Raw genomic sequence first — 18,650 nt, 5'->3', positions numbered from 1 at the left:
CAGCCAGGATAACCAAGGAGTGGCTCTGTAAGAAGCATATCAAGGTTCTGGCGTGGCCTAGCCAGTCTCCAGACCTAAACCCAATAGAGAATCTTTGGAGGAGCTCAAACTCCGTGTTTCTCAGCGACAGGCCAGAAACCTGACTGATCTAGAGAAGATCTGTGTGGAGGAGTGGGCCAAAATCCCTCCTGCAGTGTGTGCAAACCTGGTGAAAAACTACAGGAAACGTTTGACCTCTGTAATTGCAAACAAAGGCTACTGTAACAAATATTAACATTGATTTTCTCAGGTGTTCAAATACTTATTTGCAGCTGTATCATACAAATAAATAGTTAAAAAATCATACATTGTGATTTCTGGATTTTTTTTTTAGATTGTCTCTCACAGTGGACATGCACCTCGATGACAATTTCAGACCCCTCCATGATTTCTAAGTGGGAGAACTTGCAAAATAGCAGGGTGTTCAAATACTTATTTTCCTCACTGTATCTTGGAAGCAATAGGCTACGTAGTCATGAATAACCTTTAAAGATTTTTTTTTTTTCCTTTTTATAATGCAGATTATTCACCAGGCTGTCACTTCTAGTTGGATGCATATGGACTCAATGCCGTAGCATGTAGCATTATCAATCCCAAAATCAGTAGCCTACTAACATTTCGCAATTAAATCCATAGCCTACCTTTTCTTGCAACCCGATAAAAATCAATCCATGGCGACGAACGTCGTCGGAGATGTTTAATCCACAAGCATTCTGAGCATTATTCCTGCTTGCTGGCGTTCACATTAATCCACAAGTCGTTGTTTTAGGTTAGGCTATTTCATTCAAGTCAATATAAAGGCAATTATGCTATGTCTAGCATTCTTTTACGTTACTGAGCATTGCAAATAAATTGGTTGCAAAACAGTCACATTTTACTTATAGCCTGCTTGTTACGGTCACAAAAAAAAATTTAATAAATTAAAAAAAAAAACATTAATACAGTCACATTACTGTATGCAGTAGCCTATATGAGATAGCCCATGATCACTAGATTTTATAAAGTTGTTAATGTAAAGATTTTGTAAATGGTGATCAGCAACCAAATATCGATAATGTGGAAGTTACTGCCTTTTGCCTTGGTGTGACTTCTCACTTTTTGCAGACAATGCAAAAGCGGAGTACAGTAACTTCAAAATAGGGGTAAAAATCTAGTTTGAGCCCACAATGTTTTTAATGTAGATCATTTTCATTACTATAACATCTAATTGCCAAATTTCCAGTGTCCTACCTATAATTAATTTGGATGGACATTAGTTTTTGACTTTCATGAACTGTAAGCTCTAATCATCAAAATTAAAACAAAAAAACTTTTGAAATGTTTTACTCTACATGTAATGAATCTAGAATATATGAAAGTTTCACTTTTTGAAATGTTACAAAAAAAACTTTTTCGTGATATTCAAATTTTTTAGATGCACCTGTATATATTCATTGCCTTTCTACTCAAGCTTTACAGTCCCACTGCCTAGAGTTACTATCATGCTGTCTCCACAGAGACTTTAATCCCTGTCATCACTTCCTGTTTTCTGGTAGAGTTCTGTTCCTCTCTCACACTTCAGGTGCACTGTCGCGTCAGTAACTGATAAGCTCTTATCACAGTAGGTTTGTTTTTAAATGCACATCCAGTTAATCAGCAGTGATGTTTTTTGTTTAGTAAATGCTTTCAGCTTTTAAAAAGATGCTGTTTATACAGACTTTGAATTTTAGTGTTGTGTGATATTTGCTGTTTTTGAATCGGATATTAATTGTTAAATTTCATAATTCAGTGATTCAGTGATGGAGAATACTATGAGATTTTATATGTCAGTTTTCAAATCGATCACTAATGCATTATAATGAAGGATGTGTATAGTTTGTATGTGTATTTTAAAACTGCTTTGTTCGGTGTTTGTACTTTGATCAGGGAGCTCGCCAATAGCATGTGACAGACCTCTGCACTAGAGAGACTAGCTGCCCATGTGCTTTATGCATAACACTTGACTTTAAAATGATCTATATAAACAGATCATTTGTGGTTGATTTTTGAAAGTGGAATTTTTGCTAACATTTGTAGACTGAAGATGGATGAAAACCTTATATGATTTTCGCATTTCTTTTGTATTTAAAATGTTTAGGTCATGTGCCGCCTTTTGTGTTTTGTACTTAATGGGCTTGTACAAATATCCACATTCTTTGCACTTAACCACTTGTCTACTCGCTTGACGTATTTCCTGTGTTTGGCCCAAGTTCAAGTGGCATGAAGACCACAAATGTGTGTAGAATTTTTCATTGCCCGATGGGACACACTTGTTTACAAGTGTGTTTAAAGAGCTTCATTTTGATTTTCAATACTTTACATTTTAAAATAAACTTCAGTTTAATAAACAATTTAATTTGTAGTGCTTCTAATGAAGTGATAAAAAGCAGTTGGACATGTACAAAACACACATACTCATCTTTACACCAATAAAATGTACAACACTTTGTTTTATTACTATTATTTATTATTATTAATATTTAACTTACACTGAGATCTTGGCAATCACAATTTATTAATAGAACATGCATTAAGGGTACTGCACTTTGGCGTTTTTAAGACCTGGGACAGTTTTACACACTTACTTCCTGTTGTGTGCACATGCTCTCAAGTGGCCAAAACCGCAAGTGTGGGTATTTGGACGGACCCATTGTTTTTACATAGAATGCAAAACTATCCACCCACTGTCTCATTGGCTTTGGTTATGGAAGTATTTTTCCCATTCACTTTGTCTGTAGGCATTTCAAGAGTAAAGGGTTTTAAGACATGAACCAAATTAATGAGCTCAGCAATGAATCACAGCACTACAACCTTTAATTCCAAGCAAAAATCTGAGAAAAAAAAGACAAGACTGCACAATTATTCAATTCAATCTTTTGTAAGTGAAAGAACTAATGATCCCACTGTGAAAAAATTATGGCACAATATAAAATATATTCTCCAAATTATAAATTATTATTGATTTAAAATGCTCATGAATTCATAAAATATTAAAATAGTTGAAGTTTATAACAGAAATTCAAATGTATAGAAGTATATAAGTTGGGGCTGCAATAACTAATCAATAAAAATTGGTAATGAAAATATTGGACAATGAATAAAACATATGGACAAAAAAGCTCTTACAATGTGGACAACACATAGTGAGCTGCTAACAAACTTATAAGCATATAGTTTAGCATGGTTTACTGTCAGCTGATTTAGTAGATGTGTGTTTTTCAAGTATTTAAGATATGTTTCCCCAGCACATGACCAACATTTTTTTTTTTTATAGTTATATTCTTATCTATAAAAGTTAGAAAGTAATGCGATTTAATGCAACAAAGTCTTGACAGCTGAACTGAACTACACTGAACGAATGATGGAGCGCTATAGGAACATTTGTATGAGAACAGTATCTCTAAAGGGACTACTGTTATAGGGTATAAAAATTTCTATGTCCAGATTATCATTTCCCTATGAAGTTCTTTTAGTATGTTTGTTTTACTACAGTACCACAAATGTCTGAGCACAGGAGCAATAACCAATACTTGGATAAAAATAACTAATTTGAAACACTACAGGTGTTGTCAAATCAGTGAAACTTTTTGAAGGCAAAAAAAATTAAATAAATCAATAAACCTCATAGAGGGCAACCATGGAGCTTTTGGTTGGTCAGTGCAATAAATTTCAATCCAACAAATCGATCCAAAAGAACCCGATGCAAAATCTACATAGGAAAATTGGGTAACACTTTATTTTAAGGTCTCTTAAATAGTTGCTTATTAGCATGCATATTACTAGAATATTAGCCATTTATTAGTAGTAATTAAGCACATATTAATGCCTTATTCTATATTACCTTATTATACATCCCTAATCCTACCCAATACCTAAACTTAACAACTACCTTACTAACTATTAATAAACAGCAAATTAGGAATTTATTGAGGGAACTGTCGTAGTTAATAGTGAATAAGTGTTCCTGAAAATTGTTCACACAAAATTCCTTATTCATGTTGGTCCATATGGGTGTGATAACCCATCTCATTTTTAAAACAATCTCTCTTCTGCTCAGGGACCTACTGTTTAACCAGATCTACCCTCGGCTAGTGGAGAACTCAGTGGCCAGGGGTGTGTTTCTGGAGAGTCTGGAGCCTTACATTCTGAGCGAGAGGATTGGTTGTCTGACTGCACCCGTCATGAGAGACCTCCTTAGCTACTTCCAGGAGAATGGCATGATGGATAGTGTGGAGGGATGCCTGGTCCATATGGACATCACCAATCTGGACATACAACAGGTGTGTGTGAGCAAACGCTTTATAGCAGCAGCTCTTCATCATCTGTACTGCTTAAGTCAGCATATGTCTACTGGATGTTTGTAGGTGGTGCAGATGTGCTGGGATAACCAGCTGTATGATGCCATGATCTACGTCTTCAACAGTGGCATGAACGACTACATCAGCCCCATGGAGGTATGATAGTGTGCTCAATACACTAAACGGCTGAAGATCACACAATACAAGACTTTTCCAGTCATTCTGAACTTAACAGACTCATAGAAACTTGCTAAAAGATGCATGATGAGAAAAAACGAGCCAAGCACATTCAGATCTGGTCTTGATGGGTAGACGTGTTCGGTCTGGCCTGTACAGACTACAGCATGAGTTGGAAGTGAGTGACGTTAGGTCTATTAAAGGGATAGTTCACCTGAAATTAAAATTTTGTCATCATTTACTCACCCTGGACCACCAAACTCTTTGATTAGTATTTATTTCCATACTATGGAAGTCAGTGGGGACCAAGAACTGTTTGATTCCTCAAAAATTCTTCAAAATATCTTCTTTTGTGTTCAACATAAGAAAGAAACTTTACAGGTTTGGAACAACATGAGGGTGAGTAAATGATGACAAAATTTTCATTTTTGGGTGGACTCAGTGGTTCCCAAACTGGGGGCCACATGGGGCGCCAGAGTTCACAGCGGGGGCGTGGAAGCAGATATACTTTGAGGTAGGGCTGGGCAATAAAACGATAACTATAATTATAGTCATATAATCTTCCTCAATAAAACAATTTCGATTTAAATATTCAATAAATAAATAAATATTCGATTTTAATGTTTATGCACCAAAAGCGGAACAAAACAGCGCTACTCGTTTGAACGCGCCACACGGACCATTTATCTGCTCGGTTCAAAGCGGCGCAGCGCAGAGCGAGCTGACTAGATCAGATGTGTTTACTCATTGATCACGCAACCACTAAACAGCGCTGTGAGAAGCGCTTGAATTCAGCGAAGAGCACAAATGACTGATATAAACTAGTATCAGTCGATATCAGTCAACTGATATAAACTAGTTTAAATCCAGATAAAACAGCGCTGACAAACAGCAGAAAAACACTATGTGCAGCAATACAGTCAGAAGGATTTTCAATCTACAAATTGCCATCGTTTACCATGGATTGTAGTAACACTAACTGCACCATGGTATTGTGGCAGAAATGTGGGATATTTATTTAAAATGTATTATATTAATGTAGACGTATTCAATGTATTAAAGGAGTAATGGAATGTAATTACAGTATATTTGTGATTAAGACATAGGCTAGCGTTTGTGCATTTATACTAAATGTATTTAGACTAGGCTACTGTTTTTCATAGAAAAAAGGCTATCTAGAAACCAAATAGTTGCATTTATACCACAGTATTGAGGTGCTGTATGTGTGGTTTTAACTCTGGTTTGGCCCACCCCAGACCTGGTTTCTGGAACTCATGCTCCTCGCGACAGCCCCTCCTTGGCACATTCCTCTGAGGAAGGACCTCCTTTCTCAGGGGCTCGGCACCATATGGCACCCGTGTCCAGGTCTGTGGAACCTCCATGTGTGGCTCCTGGACGGGATGTGGCAGACTTGAGTGGCCTGCCACAGGCTGTGGTAGACACCATCACTCAGGCTAGAGCTCCTTCAACAAGGCAAGCCTATGCACTGAAGTGGAGTCTGTTCACGAACTGGTGTTCTTCTCACCGAGAAGCTCCAGGCTGGGTCAGTCCATATCATTATCTCCACATGTCACCTCCCTTTGGGCAGGATGTGGCCTCCGTAGCGCCCTTCTCCAGAAGGCTTGCTTCCCCGTCGTTACTGCCAAGCTGTAACAACAAATAGGCAAGAGTTGAAGCTATCTTTCTGAAGGTCAGAATCCCTTCTGTTAAGAAATTCTGTGGGGAAAGGAACAACGGCTTGGCTATCTCCAGCAGTGATGTACTCTCCTCTGGTCCCTGTGGGTACCAAGGTCAGCGAATTTGCGCTGGGGCAATGGGAAGGTTGCGACCTTTGCATGGCATTTGTCTGTCAAGCACTTGCTTGTCAACATTTGCACGCCTAAGGTTGTGACGGAATTCAGGTTGTGGCGCTTTCCATGGACCCCTAATGTCGTTACGACATAACTCGTAGTGACCGACAGATAGGGAACGTCTCGGTTACATACGTAACCCTCGTTCCCTGATGGAGGGAACGAAGACGTTATGTCCCCATGCCACAATCTTGAACCATCACTGGTTGCCAGGGACACGGTCTCTGCTCCTCAGCGGAAAACCTGATGAGTGGATGCACCTGTCGCCTATTTATACCCGTATGCACTGGGAGTGGCTCAGGCATGCAGAATCCACTAGCCAATATTTATTGGCGTTTTCTCTTAAAGTTAGAGGTGATTGGGGCTCCCAAGTGAATCCCCTAATGTCGTCACGACATAACGTCTCCGTTCCCTCCATCAGGGAGCGAGGCTTACGTACGTAACTGAGACATTATCATGATGTAAATGTATGCTACTATGGAAGAACAATGATTCATTTTAATAAAACTCAAGCAGTCAGAAAAATTTAATTTCACCATTTAAAAAAGGAGGTTGTTACAATTTTTTACAGATGTTACTGATTTTGATAATGAACATAAATTTACATCTGCATCCTAACTCAAACTACTACTACTGTCAACTCAATGTCAAATGTGCATTTCTAAGAGACAAAAAAATTAATATTATTATTGCATATACAGGTGCATCTCAATAAATTAGAATGTCGTGGAAAAGTTGTGAAACTCGTGTATTAAATAAATTTATACTATGGGGCCGTTGAATGCTTGAATCTGATTGGCTGAACGTTCTAAGGTGTGCAATTATTTGTTGTTAGCGCTACTCTGACGATTTTATCAGTAAACAACTTAAAAACTACATGACTTCTCACAAGCGTAACAACAACGGCGCTATTCGTGAACAAAAGGAACTAAGTTTCACTATAACTAGAGACATTGCTGCTGAACACTATTGAGAGACGTGCAGAGGTAATTCTCTCTCTCTCTCTCTCATAACTTAGTTATTAACTGTATTAACTGCATTAATCAACGGCTCAAGCCTCCGTTACTAGGTTTAAAATGACGTTTTGGAATTAGCAACGGAGGCGTTGGCTGAGATGCGGAAGAAATAATCGTACTCACAATAGCGATTTAAGTAGAAATACTGGACGAATGCCTTGAAATATATCATCTGATCGATGTCTTGAGGTGTGGCAACTGTAGTATATGCGGAATAATTGACTTCGGTCCGTTTAATTATTAGAAAAATAATGCACACCGCATGACCGCATCACCACCTCGGGTGTGCATTATTTTTCTAATAATCCAACGGCCCGTCGTTAATTATTCCTTACTCAATGCACACCGACTGAAGTAGTTTAAGTCTTTGGTTCTTTTAATTGTGATGATTTTGGCTCACATTTAACAAAAACCCACCAATTCACTATCTCAACAAATTAGAATACTTCATAAGACCAATAAAAAAAAAACATTTTTAGTGAATTGTTGGGCTTCTGGAAAGTATGTTCATTCACTGTATATGTACTCAATACTTGGTAGGGACTCATTTTGCTTTAATTACTGCCTCAATTCTAGAGATGTTCCGATACCCTTTTTCCCTTCCCGATACCGATTCCGATACCTAAGCTCAGGATATCGGCCGATACTGAGTACTGATCCGATACCTGGGTGTGTATCTGGTTATACAGCTGTATGTACTACTAGATCTGTATGAATAGATACAATTATTTTATGGTGTGCTTCACCATAGATAGATAGATAGATAGATAGATAGATAGATAGATAGTCTGGCGAGTAAACAAAAAAATATAATATATAATGTTTGGAAAATGGCATTCCATTTTTAAAATCTATTTAAATATCTAAAAGTACACTCTTAACATCAGTCAGTGAAGCATTATAAATGTATTATGATAATCAGTATTATTTAATGATATAACTTTAGCAATTAGAATTAAAACTTGGTAACCATGAATACAGTCATTTTAACTGAACTGGTGGTGGTGCTTTTTGGTCATTCAGTGTTTCTCTAAAAATGGGGGAACTATCAATAATACTGATAAGATAATAATCATACTATGAATTCTACTAAGAACAATATAAAACGCACTAAGGATTAACGAGCTGCTGGATTCATGAATATTAATCACGTTGTCTGCGTTAAGCTTGAACTGATTTGCTGAAATCAAAACAGGGATGATTATAGGTGGCGCCAGCCAATGAGATTGTCGTTTGCGCATTAGCTCCGCCTACTACCGGAGAACCCGGCAGTTCTTAAAAGATGAAGAATTCCAAAGGAACTCCATTATTCTGAGAGGAAAATACAACAAAGAATATCGTTTACATACCAAGCAGAATTGACGCGCTACATAAGACTCTCTCTCTCTCTCTCTCTCTCCCTTTGCATGTGAGGAAAAAAAGCAAAGCGACGGCGAAAAGCAAAGCTCACACTAGAGCTTACGGTACGTCAAATACAGGTGCGCTGCGCATTCATTCAGATGAACTGAAAAATAGCCCAGATCGCTTGACGGAGAGTGAAACTCTGAAGCGCTTGGTCAGAGTGTTCAGCGAGTGACAATATATCTGTGCTAAACTTATACATAGCCTCCAGCTAACACACTGGCGAGTATAATCTGAGCATTTATTAGCCAGTGGCTAATATTATACACTATTTAGTCGCCCAGGGTGAAGATTTAGTCGCATATGCGAGTGATTTACTGGCAATGTGCTACCACGTTTGTATTTATTCTTTGCTGCTCTAAATAGTGGTTGCTTGTGCACAACTTCCTGTGTTTGCATTCTGAGCAGCGAAGAAGAATTGATTTCCGATTTGCAGCGTTAAGCAAAGCTAGCGGGCATAACTATAGATCTTGTTTAAGAATGGTATCGGATCGGTACATGGATTCAAGTACTCGCCGATACCGATGGCAGATTTTTTTGTGGTATCGGTGGAATTTCCGATACTAGTATCGAAACGGAACAACCCTACTCAATTGGCATGGAGGCATGGAGGTGATCAGTTTGTGGCACTGCTGAGGTGGTATGGAAGCCCAGGTTGCTTTTACAGTGGCCTTCAGCTCATCTGCATTTTTTGGTCTCTTGTTTCTCATTTTCCTCTTGACAATACCCCATAGATTCTCTGTGGGGTGCAGGTCTGGTGAGTTTTCTGGCCAGTCAAGCACACCAACACCATGGTCATTTAACCAACTTTTGGTGCTTTTGGCAGTGTGGGCAGGTGCCAAATCCTGCTGGAAAAAGCATCTTTAAAAAGCTGGTCAGCAGAAGGAAGCATGAAGTGCTCCAAAATTTCTTGTTAAACGGGTGTAGTGACTTTGGTTTTCAAAAAACACATTGCACCCCAAATCATCACAGACTGTGGAAACTTAACACTGGACTTCAAGCAACTTGGGCTATGAGCTTCTCCACCCTTCCTCCAGACTCTAGGATCTTGGTTTCCAAATGAAATACAAAACTTGCTGTCATCAGAAAAGAGGACTTTGGACCACTGGGCAACAGTCCAGTTCTTCTTCTCCTTAGCCCAGGTAAGATGCCTCTGATGTTGTCTGTGGTTCAGGAGTGGCTTAACAAGAGGAATACAACAACTGTAGCCAAATTCCTTGACACGTCTGTGTGTGGTGGCTCTTGATGCCTTGACCCCAGCCTCAGTCCATTCCTTGTGAAGTTCACCCAAATTCTTGAATCGATTTTGCTTGACAATCCTCATAAGGCTGCGGTTTTCTCGGTTGGTTGTGCATCTTTTTCTTCCACACTTTTTCCTTCCACTCAATTTTCTGTTAACATGCTTGGATACAGAATGAATGAATGAATGAGGCATTTATATAGCGCTTTTAATGTGTATTGCAATACACCCAAAGCGCTTTACAATCATGTGGGAGGGGGTCTCTCCTCAACCACCACTAGTGTGCAGCATCCACTTGGATGATGCGACGGCAGCCACAGGACAACGGCGCCAGTGCGCTCACCACACACCAGCTACAGGTGGAGAGGAGAGAGTGTCATAGAGCCAATCAAGTGGATGGGGATTATTGGGAAGCCATGATAGACAAGGGCCAGTGGAGGGAATTTGGCCAGGACACCGGGGTTACACCCCTACTCGTTACGATGAGTGTCATGGGATTTTTAATGACCACAGAGTCAGGACCTCGGTTTAACGTCTCATCTGAAAGACGGTGCTTTTCTACAGTATAGTGTCCCCGTCACTATACTGGGGCGTTAGGACCCACACAGACTGCAGGGTGAGCACCCCCTGCTGGCCTCACTAACACCTCTACCAACAGCAACCTAGTTTTCCCAGGAGGTCTCCCATCCAGGTACTGACCAGGCTCAGCCCTGCTTAGCTTCCATGGGCAACCGGTCTTGGGCTGCAGGGTGATATGGCTGTGGCCATATCACAGCACTGTGGATACAGCACTCTGTGAACAGCCAGCTTCTTTGGCAATTAATGTTTTTGGCTTATTCTCCTTGTGAAGGGTGTCAATGATTGTCTTCTGGACAACTGTCAGATCAGCAGTCTTCCCCATGATTGTGTTGCCTAGTGAACCAAACTGAGAGACCATTTTGAAGGCTCAGGAAACCTTTGCAGGTGTTTTGAGTTGATTAGCTGATTGGCATGTCACCATATTCTAATTTGTTGAGATAGTGAATTGGTGGGTTTTTGTTAAATGTGAGCCAAAATTATCACAATTAAAAGAACCAAAGACTTAAACTACTTCAGTCTGTGTGCATTGAATTTATTTAATACATGAGTTTCACAATTTGAGTTAAATTACTGAAATAAATGAACTTTTCCACGACATTCTAATTTATTGAGATGCATCTGTATGTGTAATATATATATTAGTGGTGGGCTGTTATCGGCGTTAACGTGAGACTCTTATCGGGCGATAAAAAAAATATCGCCGTTAATCTATTCTCAAAGTTGGGTTGGGAGCTGGGTCTATACTACGCAAGCTATGATGACTTTCACCTTGATATTTTAGCGGATGTATACCTAGCCGAATAGCACTGTAGGGGCGAGAACGAGTCTTGAACCTGTGTGTATGCGTGCTAACATGGATGCAGCTATGAAGCCGCCGGGTTTGCTTCAGGAAAATTTATTTTAAGAAGCTTCCCAATGGAAATCGGCAAGTCATTTCTGTCTCTACGTTACATGGTCGAGCTCTCTGTATCGCGCGCACAGCGGAGTTCCGCCCCGGTTCGCATACACACAAACAAACAAACAAACGTAAGCGCACACACAAGTGAGCACACTCCCACTCCTATTTGTAAATATTAAGCCGCAAAACGTCTATTTAAATATGACTTCTGTGTGTCTCTGTGTTAATGTATGGCGCAGACGCACGGGTTTGTTCACTACTCATACAGAAGACCACGTGACGCTTGCGGCGATATTAACGTCTGTCGTCTCACTAAATGAGGACATAAATACATGAACAACATCTCCAGAACTGCTCTAAGAGTCACTTCATTAGCATTCGAGCGTTTCATTTGAGAAAAACTATCCTCACGGCAACCTGTCAAAATAAAAGTTTGGTTTCACTTGAAGACATTGGGCAGAACGTAATAGGCTACTACTACTAAAACTATTAAAACCTTATCTTTAAGGAATAATCATACAATGTTTTCAATGTTATTATCAATATTAAATTCTTGATGACTGCTAGTTGTTTACTTATCTACTTGGCAGAATTCAAATGAGCCATTTTAATCTAGATTAATCTAGATTAATTCCAAGATTACAGTGAGATTAATCTAGATTAAAAAAATTAATCTATGCCCACCACTAATATATATATATATATATATATATATATATATATATATATATATATATATATATATATATATTATATAATTAAAAAGGTTGGGAACCACTGGACTATTCCTTTAAATCTGTTCACCTGAGAGTGAATGCATCAGTTACTCACTCTAATGTCGTTCCAAACCCTGAGAGCATTCTGTCCTTCAATTAAATTAAATCTGTTTATCCTGTAAAGCGACCGTGTCTCTTCAGTTGACTTCAGTAGATTCATATGGATTTCTTTTACTATCTCTTCTTGAACATTCCAAAAATAAGAAATTCCAAAATCACCAAAACACCAAAAGTTTTGGTGGAAGGAGCTTTTAACCCTCTGGTGTTGTTCGGTCATTTTAAAAAAAGTTACAAATTTTTAAAAATCACAACTTCATTGGAATGGTACGAAACTTGGTTACTTTTATGGCAGTCACTGTGTGATCACAAAAAAAAAAAAAAAAAAATTGTGGACTTGATTCGAAAAAGCTGAATGGTCATAAAAAAAATAATCACACTTGTGTTGTTCGCGGTCAAAAATGACTGCCTTTAGGAAATTAATGGGATGATCATAATTATTGCATAAATATTAAGTAGTACCATGAAATTCTCTCAAAATACAAAATAAAAAATATTATGGAACAATAATATATTACATTGATTTTACTGAAAAAAACAAAAAGGTACATTTCGGCTGTTCGGTTTTGACCGCAAACAACACAAGTGTTACTCCCTAATGAACAATACCAGAGGGTTAATCTTGTATTTTGCATATAAACATGATCAACGCGCATAAACTGAGCACATCCACTATGGTCAACTGAAGCTTGATGCATGAGAACAAACCTCAAACACAAAGCTCAAACATGCTTGCGTAACATATGAGAACAAGTCTAATTGGTTCTCGTGTGTCAAACAAGCATGTTTGAACTTCTGTTTATCATATTTGAACTAACCCTGAGTGTGAAGCACATCGTACATTATCATATGTCGCTATGATATGTCTTAGAAAATAAATAATATTTTTAGCTGATTTTAGATGTCTTTCAACTGGATGAAATCATGGACTGAAGCTAAAATATCTGTGCCCATCATGCACTATAACCCCAACTTCCCAAATCTGAAGACTGGCTCTGACAACTAGTCGACTTGTCTAGACTGTAAATTGGGTCAAAAGCTGGGCAAAAGTCATTCCAGCTTTTAATTTTTTTTTCCGTTAATGCACTGATGGCATAATTGCCACACAAAGCAGAAACCACTCAATTGAACCTGGTAAGCCTCTGGGGGCACATCAAGGGTGTGTGCGTGCACATTTTTTGATCCACACGTGTGTTTTTCCCATAAAGTGTGTTTTTTTTTTGTGTGTGTGTGTGTTTTTCACTATTAAGCTAGAAAAAAAAGATGAAAGCCTTGTTGTCAGGGGAATCTTCTGAACCCCAGATGAAAGGCGACTGAGAAAGGGACTCATTTGTTTCATGGCCAAAATGTTACACACATACACACTGACCAAACACACTTTGTTGTAGTGTGTGTTGTGCTGGATTATGTGACCATGTCTTGCAGGTGCTGCTGTGAGTCTGGAGGGAGAGTAGACTACAGTGCTGGATATAGTGCATCTTTTACACGATATGAGAAACTCTCTCAACATGCTGTATATTTATGTGTGTTTGCTGAAAATAAAAATTAGATTATCTTAAAGGGGTGGTTAATTGCGATTTTCACTTTATTAACGTTAGTTAGCGTGTAATGTTGCTGTTTTGAGTATAAACAATATCTGCAAAGTTGCGGCACTGAAAGTTCAATGCAAACAGAGATATTGTCTTTTAAAATTCTGGTAGTTTAATGCCTACAAAATCGGCTCGTAGGGACTACAACGAGCTACTTCCCGGGTCCGTTACGTCACGAACCTAGATAAACCCCGCCTTCGGGAACATGTAATGAAGGGGCGAGGCCATGCTGAGCTGCTTTAGAGAAGAGGAAGAGGAAACTAGGGGTGCACGTAAATATCTATTCATATATGAATCACGATTCTGTCTTCTAACGATTCTAATGGATTCACAAGTTTCAAAATCATATGTTCTAAAGCAGTGGTTCTTAATACTGCTCCTAGCGTCGCCCTGCTCTGCACACACTCTGCATCTCTCTCTCTCAGATCATCAGCTCAGTGAATACTCTTATTTTCACACAGATATGAGAAACGTTGTACACATGCGTGTGGTTGCTGTGCTGTATTAAAGCGTTAATCAGGATAAAACCATATATTAAAAGCTAACAGAAGTAGTAGCACTTACAAATAACAGCGTATCTAAAAGTATGAGACAACAACAAAAAAAACAAAAACATACCATTAAAAGCCGTGCTTGCACAGGTTCTGCGCGATCCTCTTCACTAATATTATCTGCGTCTCAATCGGGCTCAAATTGATAATCAATGTAGACGACGCCATTGTTTACAATACAACCGGAGCACATGCCGCTGAGCTGAGGGGCGGGACATTCAGACGTGCACTAGAGGCGGTTTAGCCAATCACAACACATTGGACCAGCTAACCAATCGCGTATTTCTGAGGGAGGGGCTTATTAAAACCAGGAAATAATCGGGGTGTTTATCAGAGAAGGGACAGAGCAGTGTAGAATAAAGGTAAATTATGTGAAAATTAATGCGTTTTTAAAAAAACGAAGCATGAGCACATGTTTGACTGCACCCCATAAACACAATCAAGCCTAGAAAAAAAACAGTCAACCACCCCTTTGAGAGTTAAAAGTCAAGATGAAATCAAAAGAGAGCATATTTACTGTCTTTTTCTGGTCGTATCATGAACAACGTTCCAGAGGAAAAAAAAAAAATTATTTCAGATTGTGATTACTTGCTGTCTCTGAAGTGACTTTCCTTAATAGCTAACATTTATTTATTTGCTGGTTGTTAGAAAATAGCTAAGTAGTTATGAAGCCAAGATGAAGTGTTAAAATTATTTATTATTATAAATTAGTTCTGTGACTAATGTTCATGTTCACTTGTAAGAAATAATAAAAATGAACTGCTTCTCTTTCCTGGTTTTTCAGAAACTCTTTCAGGCGATTGGTCCTCCTCTCCGTGAAGGAAAGCCTCTCACAGGTAGAAAAGAGAACCAGCAAATATAAAAACACTTCCCACATACATCAAGATACTCTGCTGAACTAGAGGAGCTGGCAAAAGCTATCCCAGAAAATGTCAGTTTTTTTTATTGTGCATTAAAAATTGTAAGACTGCATGTTTAATTTAAATAAATCAGGAATAGTGATTTGACTTTAATCAAATATTGTGTAATGAGAAGCTTTAAGGGCTCCCTGCAGTTTTCCTTCAAAATAAAAGTTAACATTTGAAAATGAAGAAATTTAGACCGCTTTAATTATTAGTATTACAATTGTACAGTTGTAATTTAAAATTAAATTATTATAATATTTTTCTTGAATACTCAAGCTTGGCTTTTTTATAGTGAAATTTTAGTAACATTTCTTATTTAGTATAGTTTGTATTTGTATTTATAAATAAATAAATGCATACATGTAATGTAATAAAATGTAATGTAATTCATAGCTATATTCATATATAATCACAAGATTTTGACCAAATTAAGCTCTACAAACACAGCAAACCTGGATTATTTTAAAATTGCATTTTAAATCACAATTTTTATATTTAAAAAAAAAAAATCGTAACTTGAGTTTTTAACCAAACTATACTAGAAATCCTAGACGGTGAATATGAGATGAATGTTTGTTTGTTTTTTTGTTTGTTTGTTTTTTTAGATTTACCCAATAACTCAAATTTCTTTTACACATTTTCTGACTTCACATGTTGCATAAGAGATATTTGACAAAGAATGATGAGAAAAAAAATGCCAACCAACCCAAGTTTCACATACTGTGGTCAAAATGTACATAACTTGCCTAATAACACTGTGATTAATAGATAATTAATAGATAACAGCAGTGTAAATACCACAGATTTTTGACTGCTGAAGTAGAATGGCTTTCATTACTTAAATCTGGTCAGCTAATGCTAAACTAAAGTGCACATAATAACATTTTCCCATTCGTTTCCTTCCTCAGATGAGCATGTTGTGATGGGAAATAAAATGCTGGTGTACATTAGGTGAGGTGACTTTCTGCATAAGTACTGCACTCATACATAGTTGCATGCCATTACACACCTGTTTCCTTCTCCTCTGCCAGCTGTTGTTTGGCAGGACGGGCCTATCCGTTAGGTGACATTCCTGAAGATCTGGTCCCTCAGGTGAAAAACCAGGTAAGTAGTCTGATTAAACCCAGATTGCAGATAACGTGTATTGTTTGGTTAACAGTCACATACTCATGTTCCATACAGCTCCTCACTGTTAACACTTATATCTGTTTTGTTTGTATGGGTCTGTATGAGTCACGCCACTCTTTCTCCCTCAGTTATATTAAGCACAAGTGTGTGTGTTTAGTATTCTCTGCAGTTTGCTTTCAGTAGGGCTTTTAGAGGGATTTTCTCTTTGTTGCCCATTCAAAGTGCTCAAGTGATTCGTTCTGGGATGGACAACCTCCAGAGGAACTTAAATACGGACATGGATCACACACACAACCTAAAGCTACTCTTACACACACACACATTGAGTGCTGTCACACTCTATAGGTTTGAGTGAAAAGCATGACAGACAGGGTTGTTTACTCCAGTGATGTGTAGAGATGATTTGTACTGAAACAAGACAGAATGTTCTCGGATAAATCAAGGAGAATGTGGAAGAATCCAGGTTTAGGTTTTAAGATGAGCTGGAGAATACCCACTGAAAGAAAAAAATACATCAAAAACGGGAAATGTACTGGTGGTTTTCTGCCAGGACATTATCTATTGAGTCTACGTTTACCCTGAAGCAGAGTTTGATTGACAGGCAATCTGACCAATCATAACGCAGAATCTGCCATTTTGTCTGACAAACAAACAAGACCAGAGAGTAGATTAATGTTGGTGGACTTGAACTTGAAAAATGGAGTGTATTGACGTCTTTCCATGGTTGAAACAAAATACTTTCTGATGTACACTCATGATTATCTTGTGCCATAACTAGTAAAGAGTAAGAGATGATCGGTTCATGAACAAAACAGAGGCGCTACAGTGATCTGTTACGAGCCACAAAATTGTATTTATTGTGTGATTTTCTTAAAAAATTACATTTTGAAACGCTCACTAATGCTCCAGAAGGAAAAACCATGCATTAAGAGCCGGGGGTTGAAAACTTTTGAACAGAATGGAGATGTGTACAGTTTTCTTATTTTGCCTAAATATCATATTCTTTCATTTAGTACTGCCCTTCAGAGGCTACAGAAGATAGTTGCATGTTTCCCAGAAGACAAAATAAGTTACATTTACCCTGATCTTCAAATTCAAAAAGTTTTAATGCATGGTTTGTCCTTCTGGAGCATCAGTGAGGGTTTGAATCTTCTGTAATAGTTGCATATGAGTTCCTCAGTTGTCCTTAGTGTGAAAAGATGGATCTCAAAATCATATAGTCATTGTTGGAAAGGATTCAAATACACAAAAATGCAGCCCATCTTAAAACCTAAACCTGGATTCTTCCAGTCTCCTTGTATGATCCCTTATTTGGTGAAATAATGAACATTTTGCAGATTCTGAAAGAGGGGTGTAAACTTTTGAACTCAACTGTACATTAAAGTATTTTACATTAATTTAAAAAAAACTAAACAAAAAAAAAGTACTGAAAAAATAGGCATAGGCCTTTTTCAAAGTATGACAACACGGGTAGGCCGCATTTACACTGCATGGTTCAAGTGACCCAATTCCGATTTTTTCCTCCCATGTGGCACAGATCGGATACGGCCCACAACCGTGTAAGCAGGAAAAAATCACATGGATTCCGATATTCTCCGATCGGTTTCAGGCCTCATTCATATGTGGAAATAAATCAGATATGAATCAGATACGTGCATTTGCTCCTGCCGTGTAAGCGGACAAATCAGATCTTCCCCTGTAAATGCGACTCCTACGTCATTGAAAAGTGAGTTTTTTTAAACATTTCGCGGTACAGACATACCTGTAAAAAATGAAACATCTCTAGTTTGAGTAGCAGAGTATTAATTTTGTTCGTTTGTGTTACATAAAACGTGATCTGACGCTGAAATGTGTTGCTTTTGAAATCACGCTCGTGCTCATTGCCGCTGTTGTTGTCAGTTACGGCTCGTGCACGGACGAGCGCTTCAGTTCTGTTCGTTCCATTGAAACCACAAAATAAAATGCACACAAACATGTCCCTGCCTTTGATATACAATCACTGATGAACGCATTTGGTTTTAATTACTAAAAAAAAACACAGACGATGTGACATGCTTAACAATATCTACCACCTGAGTATTATTCCACTGGCAAGCTTTCAGCGGAGCTGCGTTCATCACTGTCCTGA

The 18,650-nt window shown here is 38.2% G+C and overlaps 1 protein-coding gene across 1 annotated transcript in view; it reads left to right on the top strand.

Annotated features, from left to right (window-relative positions):
- The window catches only part of vps8 (VPS8 subunit of CORVET complex), a 143,956-nt gene that overhangs the window by 54,662 nt on the left and 70,644 nt on the right, over nucleotides 1–18,650 (top strand). Inside the window, exons 21-25 of the mRNA XM_058758450.1 lie at nucleotides 4,115–4,337; nucleotides 4,422–4,511; nucleotides 15,274–15,325; nucleotides 16,303–16,345; nucleotides 16,426–16,498. Coding sequence (XP_058614433.1) covers nucleotides 4,115–4,337; nucleotides 4,422–4,511; nucleotides 15,274–15,325; nucleotides 16,303–16,345; nucleotides 16,426–16,498 — 481 coding nt within the window. The remainder of the gene's footprint in view (nucleotides 1–4,114; nucleotides 4,338–4,421; nucleotides 4,512–15,273; nucleotides 15,326–16,302; nucleotides 16,346–16,425; nucleotides 16,499–18,650) is intronic.

This window comes from Onychostoma macrolepis, chromosome 01 (genome assembly GCF_012432095.1).
Source record: "Onychostoma macrolepis isolate SWU-2019 chromosome 01, ASM1243209v1, whole genome shotgun sequence".
NCBI classification, from domain to species: Eukaryota; Metazoa; Chordata; class Actinopteri; order Cypriniformes; family Cyprinidae; genus Onychostoma; species Onychostoma macrolepis.
This window is presented reverse-complemented; position numbering and strand designations above follow the sequence as displayed.